Consider the following 7,220-nt stretch of genomic DNA (forward strand, 5'->3'; position numbering starts at 1 on the left):
TGTTGCGCAGGCTCCTCCAGGTCCCAGTGGCCCGCAGGCCCAGCAAAGGGGGAAGTGGGTTCCCCAGGCCTGCCGGCCCACGCTGCTGTGCGCTAAAAGAGCCGGGACCCCCAAGCCAAGACCGGGCACAGCGCTTCCACCTCTAAAAAGCTGGCACCAGGTGGTGGGTTGGGGCCAACCGAGGGGCACTGAGGACCTGGTAAGTGGGGGTGGGAAGGCTGGCGGAGAGCGGGCCCTCGGAGTGGTCTGGCTGCCCTGGCCCTCTGGTCCTGCCTGGGTCTTCCCCAGGGCTCCTCCTGGGCTTGGAACCCCCCACCCTCTTCCTTTTCTCCTTTTGCCCAGGTCAGTGTCCCCTGTGGCGGCCTCAGGCCTCCCCTCTGACCTGCCATCCTTCCCAGGTCTGCCAGGGCCACTGGCTGAAGAGCCACCACCGGATCCTGGTTCCACCATGGGCAGCCCAGAGGGGCGCTTCCATTTTGCTATTGACCGGGGGGGCACCTTCACGGACCTCTTCGCGCAGTGCCCAGGCGGGCACGTGCGGGTCTTGAAACTGCTCTCAGAGGACCCGGCCAACTACGCGGACGCACCTACCGAGGGCATCCGTCGGATCCTGGAGCAGGTGGGCCAGGCCAAGCCGTGGGGAGCAGAGGGACTCCACGCCAGAGAGGCCTGACGCTGCCTGTGGTCTCCAGGAGGGGGGTGTGCTGTTGCCCCGGGACCAGCCTCTGGATGCCAGTCGCATTGCCAGCATCCGCATGGGCACCACGGTGGCCACCAATGCACTGCTGGAGCGGCGGGGAGAGCGGGTGGCACTGCTGGTGACACGTGGCTTCCGAGACCTGCTGCACATGGGCACCCAGGCCCGTGAGGACCTCTTCGACCTGGTGAGCCCCAGTGCCCACAGGCTGGGCTGCGCGGCCCCCAGCTCCCACAGCCAGTGGGGGAGGCACAGGCGCAAGGGCAGTGGTGCCACGGCAGAGGGGTCCCTGCTCCGCACTTCCTGCCTGCCTCCTGCCTGGCTTGGACCTGGTGCAGGCCCGGAGAAGCTGACCTGGCGGGGCGGGCACTTGGCCGCACTCAGGTTTCTGGGGCAGAGTCCCTTCCCGTGGTGGCTGTCTGCAGACTGACCTGCTGGGCCACAGCATGCCCTGCATTGGCCACCAAAAGGGTTCCAGCAAGAGCCCCCAGGCCTGGGCCTGCCCTGAGCCTCTGCTCCCTAGGCCGTGCCCATGCCCGAGACGCTGTACGAGGAGGTGCTGGAGGTGGATGAGCGCGTAGTGCTGTACCGCGGAGAGCCAGGCACGGGGACGCCTGTCAAAGGTGCCAGCCAGCCTGAGGCTTGGGCTGGGGGCTAGCAGACCTGGCGGCCTTTGAATGGCAGCGGGCTTCCTGGCAGGCTGCACCGGGGACCTGCTGGACGTGCAGCAGCCCGTGGACCTGGGCACCCTGCGAGGAAAGCTGGAGGGCCTCCTGTCCCGGGGCATCCGGAGCCTGGCCGTGGTACTCATGCACTCCTACACGTGAGAGGGGGCACCGGCCGGGCGGGCTGGCGGGTGGGTGGGCTTTCCTGGGGTGTATCCCACTGCTTCCCATCACAGGTGGGCCCAGCACGAGCAGCAGGTGGGCACACTGGCCCGGGAGCTGGGCTTCACGCATGTGTCGCTGTCCTCGGAGGCCATGCCCATGGTGCGCATTGTCCCTCGCGGGCACACGGCCTGTGCCGACGCCTACCTCACGCCCACCATCCAGCGCTACGTGCAAGGCTTCTGCCGCGGCTTCCAGGGCCAGCTCAAGGTGAGGCGCTCTCCCACCCCAACCTGCACCCCTGTCCCGGTCACTCAGTGCCCGCCACCTGTCCGCAGGATGTGAGGGTGCTGTTCATGCGCTCCGACGGTGGCCTGGCACCCATGGACGCCTTCAGCGGCTCCCGTGCCGTGCTCTCGGGCCCAGCTGGCGGTGTGGTCGGCTACTCGGCGACTACCTACCAGCTAGAGGGCGGCCAGCCTGTCATCGGCTTTGACATGGGAGGTAACAGAGGCAGAGGGTAGGGTCTGGGGCTCAGCTGCCAGCCTGGCCAAAGCTGGGCGTCCAGCCTTGGGGTGACTACGGTGCCTATCTCCCAGGCACATCCACGGATGTGAGCCGCTACGCTGGCGAGTTTGAGCATGTCTTCGAGGCCAGCACAGCTGGTGTCACCCTGCAGGCCCCCCAGCTGGACATCAACACGGTGGCTGCCGGTGGGGGTTCCCACCTCTTCTTCAGGTCTGCTCTCCCATCCACTGGGCTGGGACCCAGCCAAGCCCCGTCCCCTCCTCCAACTCCAGCCCTCCCTCCCCAAGGTCTGGCCTCTTTGCCGTTGGGCCTGAGTCTGCAGGAGCCCATCCTGGCCCCGCCTGCTATCGCAAAGGTAAGGGCCGGGGTCCACCCACGGGCCCTCTTCATGATGCCCCAGGCCCACCTGCCCCTCGGCCTCACCTCTCTGCCCACTCCTGGCCCCCTGCCTCTGGCCACCACCCCAGCCCCACACCGTGCCACCCCCAGGAGGCCCCTTGACCTTGACGGACGCTAACCTGGTGCTGGGCCGCCTGCTGCCTGCCTCCTTTCCCTGTATTTTTGGGCCGGGAGAGGACCAACCACTGTCCCCGGAGGCCTCCCGCAAGGCTCTGGAGGCTGTGGCCACTGAGGTCAACAGCTTTCTGACCAGCGGGCCCTGCCCGGCCTCCCCGCTGAGCCTGGAGGAGGTGGCCATGGGGTTTGTGCGCGTGGCTAACGAGGCCATGTGCCGGCCCATCCGTGCGCTCACGCAGCCACGCCGCCTCGGCCCGCCGCCTCCCATCCTCGGGCCTGCATGCCTACCAACTCGTCCCCTGCCTGCCTCACCCACCCTCGCCTCTGCCCATGTTGCCTACCTCACCCCTGCCCACCTGCCCACCTTCCCCACTCACCTTGCTGCTTGCCCACCTTGCCGCCCAACTGCTTCCAGTCCCCCCGGGCCCCACAGTCAGGTATCAGTGGTCACTGACCCCTTCTGGCTCCCCAGGCACGAGGCCATGACCCCTCAGCCCACGTGTTGGCTTGCTTTGGGGGAGCCGGTGGGCAGCACGCTTGCGCCATCGCCCGGGCCCTGGGTATGGACACCGTGCACATTCACAGGTGCGTCTGGGCAAGGGCGCCTGTGTCCCAGGCTGGACAGTCAGCTCCAGGGGGACCCCTCACGGCTGCAGCACACCCCCCCTGCAGGCACAGCGGGCTGCTGTCGGCGCTGGGGCTGGCCCTGGCTGACGTGGTGCATGAGGCTCAGGAGCCCTGCTCCCTGCCCTACACGCCCGAGACGTTCCCGCAGCTGGACCAGAGGCTGAGCCGCCTGGAGGAGCAGTGTGTGGATGCCCTGCAGGCCCAGGGCTTCCCCAGGTGGGGCCCCGCCTGCGCGGAGGGCAGCAGGTCCCCACTTTCCCCGTGTGGGGCCATTGCCCAGTGACCTCTTGATGGCCCCTGGCCTTTCAAGGCAGTGGTCAGGGAGAGCCCCTGGACCCAGGGCCAAAGCAGCCGGGCACCGGGTGGGGAGGCCCCCGCCCACCAGCCCCCCGCTGGCTGCAGGTCCCAGATCAGCACTGAGAGCTTCCTGCACCTGCGCTACCAGGGCACCGACTGTGCCCTGATGGTGACCGCACACCAGCACCCCGCCTCCGCCCGCTCGCCCCACGCGGGCGATTTCGGGGCAGCCTTCGTGGAGAGGTGCGTGAGCTTCTCCTCTGGGAACCCCGAGTGGCCTCTCCTTACGGCTGCCTTGCCCTGATGGCTCCCTCGGGCCGGTGTTGCAGGTACATGAGGGAGTTCGGCTTCATCATCCCTGACCGGCCGGTGACAGTCGATGACGTGCGGGTGAGGGGCACCGGTCGCAGTGGTCTTCGCCTGGAGGACCCTCCCAAAGCCCACACTGGGCCTCCCCGGGTGGACAAGGTTGGTGGGCCAGCCCACCCACACTCACGGGATGTGGGGACAGGGTGGTAGGGAGCCCACGGCCCGCCGAGAGGCCCCAGGGGAGTGCTGGCGCTGGGAGCCTTGCTCACCTTTCTACAGATGACCCAGTGCTACTTTGAGGGGGGCTACCAGGAGACCCCCGTGTACCTGCTGGCAGAGCTGGGCTGCGGGCACAAGCTCCAGGGCCCCTGCCTCATCATTGACAGCAACAGGTGGGCAAGGCCAGGCCGGTGGGGGAATGTGGGCCCCTCCTGGGCTCCCAGGCCTGCGGGGCTCTGTAGGATCCCTGGCTAGGGGACCTGGCTTGGCCCTTGCAGCCCCTTTGCACCTCGTCCCTAGCACTGTCCTCGTGGAGCCAGCGTGCCAGGCAGAGGTGACAGAGACAGGGGACATCCGCATCTGTGTGGGGGCTGAGGCCCCCAGCATGGTGGGCACCCAGCTCGACCCCGTCCAGTTATCCATCTTCTCACACCGCTTCATGAGCATTGCAGGTGAGCCGCCTGCCCTGGCTCCCGGCACGGGGCTAGCACTGGCAGAGGGCACAGCTGCTGTGGCTGGCGGCACTGGCTCCTGTCACATGTGGGTTGGTAGGGGTGTGACCAAGGGGGAAGAGGTAGATGCTGGGTCCCAAGTGGTGACAGGTGGCCCCTGGGGTGTCCTAGCCGCTTTGAAGGCAGACCCTAGGCAAGGCAGGCACCTTCCTCCTCTCGCCTCTGAGTATGGGGATGCCCTCCTACCCAGACAGGGCCTTGAGGCCAGCACAAAGGCCTTCTGTGCAGACTCAGGCCAGGGGCTCTCTGGAGGCCCAGGGGTCTGTGCCCAGACACCAGGCTTTGCTGTGCCAGGCAGAGCTGAGGAAGGCGGTGCCCACCCCACAGCCAAGGTGGCCTGGCTGCATCCTCACTGTACCCTGCTGGGCACGTTGCCACCTGGGTCTCCCCAGGGCATGGGGAAATCTGGCAGGTCCTGGCTTTGTGCCCAGGAGGCCTTGACCCCGCTGGCTGTCCCCCCTTGGTCTGCTGTGGGGCCAGCAGGCACCTGGTCACTCTGCCCCCAGAGCAGATGGGCCGTATCCTGCAGCGCACAGCCGTCTCCACCAACATCAAGGAGCGCCTGGACTTCTCCTGTGCCCTCTTCGGACCTGACGGGGGTCTGGTCTCCAATGCCCCCCACATCCCTGTGCACCTGGGTGCCATGCAGGAGACCGTGCAGTTCCAGGTACGTGGCCACCCCACCAACCCCGCCCACGCCTGCGCCCACCGCACCCCTCACCTGCCCCACTCTGCACCTGTTTCCTGGTTTCAGACCCAGCACTTGGGGGCCGACCTCCACCCGGGCGACGTGCTGCTCAGCAACCACCCGAGCGCCGGGGGCAGCCACCTCCCAGACTTGACAGTCATCACACCGGTGAGGGTTCCTCCGGGTGGCTGTGGGGCAGGGGTGGTCGAGGTGCTCAAGGCTGCTGTCCACTCCACCAGGTGTTTTGGCCGGGCCAGACAAAGCCTGTGTTCTACGTGGCCAGCCGGGGGCACCACGCAGACATCGGGGGCATCACACCGGGCTCCATGCCCCCCCACTCCACCTCGCTGCAGCAGGAGGGTGCGGTCTTTCTGTCCTTCAAACTTGTCCAGGGGGGCGTCTTCCAGGAGGAGGGTGAGTGGGAGTGGGCGGGGGCTCTCTTCAGGCTGGGATGCCACCCATGGCTACATGGCCCAGGCCTGCCCAGCAGTGGGGTTAGGGGAGACAGTGGAGTCCTCAGGGCTGGCTCTCAGGAGATCCGAGAAGGTGATGTGAACCCTGCCTTGGCCCAGGGCGTCCCCCTGGGAGGTGGTTGTGGAGGTGCCCAGGAGACTAGGTGGGCAGAGGCAGGGCGGCCTGTCGCCAGGGGGTGGCTGCTTGCAGTGCGTGCCCCACACAGGGTCTGGGGCTGCTGGCTTCTGGAGAGCTCTCCAGGCTGTCTGAGTCACTGGGCATGGGGGGCCGTGAGGGCTTCCACGTGGGCCTGTGCTGGCCTGCCTGTGCACCTACACGGTAAGGATGGGGTCTGAGAGGCCTGGCACTGGCTGAGTGGCAGCTGAGGTTGCTCTGGGTAACGCCAAGCCTCGGCCTGGGTGGAGGGCAGGAAGGACCAGAGGAGGTGAGGGATGAGGAGGGAGGAGAGGCGGCTGTGGGTGAGTTCAGCCCCAGGCTCCTGCAGCTCATGTGGTCACTGGCAAAGCTGCCTGAGCAGGATGCCCAGGTCCTGGGCTGTGGGAAGGGAAGGCCCAGCAGGGGTGGAGGCTGGAGGGAGCAGGAGACGGGCGGCATAGGACCCAGTCCTCGGTGTGGCACAGCGGGCACGGGACAGGCACCCACTTGGAGGGCTGTTCAGTGGTGTTCCTGTCCACCCAGCGGTGACTGAGGCCCTGCGGGCACCAGGCCAGATCCCCGGCTGCAGTGGGACCAGAAACCTTCACGACAACTTGTCAGACCTCCGTGCCCAGGTGGCGGCCAACCAGAAGGGCATCCAGTTGGTGGGAGAGCTGATTGGGCAGTATGGCCTGGACGTGGTGCAGGCCTACATGGGCCACATTCAGGTGTGCCTGGAGGGGCAGCAGCTGGGCCTCTCTGCTGGTGAGCCTCCCTGTAAACAGGCTGCTGTAACGCCTCTCCCCGGCAGGCCAATGCTGAGCTGGCTGTGCGCGACATGCTGCGGGCTTTTGGTACGTCCCGGCAGGCTCGAGGCCTGCCCTTGGAGGTGACCGCTGAGGACCACATGGATGACGGTTCCCCCATCCGCCTGCGTGTGCAGATTAACCTGAGCCAGGTCAGTCCGCCAGGGGTGAGGGGTGTGCCTAGGGCGCTAGCAGCGTGGCCCCTGCTGACGCCCTCTCCCCTCGCGGGCCCACAGGGCAGCGCTGTATTCGACTTCAGTGGCACCGGGCCGGAGGTGTTCGGCAACCTGAACGCGCCGCGGGCCATAACGCTGTCCGCCCTCATCTACTGCTTGCGCTGCCTGGTGGGCCGTGACATCCCGCTCAACCAGGTACGAGGGGTGTGCGGGGGGGCGCCCCCCCCCCCCTGCCAAGTCAGCTCAGCTACGGACGACGAGGGGGATGCTGGGGGAGGGCGTGGCTTTCCGCAACAGCCCTTGAGAGCCGCCTGCCTACTCGCAGGGCTGCCTGGCACCAGTGCGCGTCGTGATTCCCAGAGGCTCCATCCTGGATCCGTCCCCTGAAGCCGCAGTGGTGGGCGGCAAC

The 7,220-nt window shown here is 67.4% G+C and overlaps 1 protein-coding gene across 1 annotated transcript in view; it reads left to right on the forward strand.

Annotated features, from left to right (window-relative positions):
- OPLAH (5-oxoprolinase, ATP-hydrolysing) overlaps positions 1 to 7,220 on the forward strand; it is a 10,570-nt gene that overhangs the window by 2,310 nt on the left and 1,040 nt on the right. Inside the window, 22 exon segments of the mRNA XM_014589150.2 lie at positions 399 to 619; positions 693 to 884; positions 1,221 to 1,320; positions 1,397 to 1,520; positions 1,599 to 1,794; positions 1,863 to 2,028; positions 2,124 to 2,262; positions 2,340 to 2,407; positions 2,542 to 2,804; positions 3,038 to 3,153; positions 3,241 to 3,411; positions 3,598 to 3,735; positions 3,822 to 3,960; positions 4,081 to 4,193; positions 4,321 to 4,472; positions 5,039 to 5,199; positions 5,287 to 5,388; positions 5,460 to 5,634; positions 6,373 to 6,557; positions 6,641 to 6,787; positions 6,872 to 7,006; positions 7,137 to 7,220. Coding sequence (XP_014444636.2) covers positions 449 to 619; positions 693 to 884; positions 1,221 to 1,320; positions 1,397 to 1,520; positions 1,599 to 1,794; positions 1,863 to 2,028; positions 2,124 to 2,262; positions 2,340 to 2,407; positions 2,542 to 2,804; positions 3,038 to 3,153; positions 3,241 to 3,411; positions 3,598 to 3,735; positions 3,822 to 3,960; positions 4,081 to 4,193; positions 4,321 to 4,472; positions 5,039 to 5,199; positions 5,287 to 5,388; positions 5,460 to 5,634; positions 6,373 to 6,557; positions 6,641 to 6,787; positions 6,872 to 7,006; positions 7,137 to 7,220 — 3,237 coding nt within the window. The 5' untranslated portion in view covers positions 399 to 448.

Source organism: Tupaia chinensis, unplaced genomic scaffold, assembly GCF_000334495.1.
Source record: "Tupaia chinensis unplaced genomic scaffold, TupChi_1.0 Scaffold000335_1, whole genome shotgun sequence".
NCBI classification, from domain to species: Eukaryota; Metazoa; Chordata; class Mammalia; order Scandentia; family Tupaiidae; genus Tupaia; species Tupaia belangeri.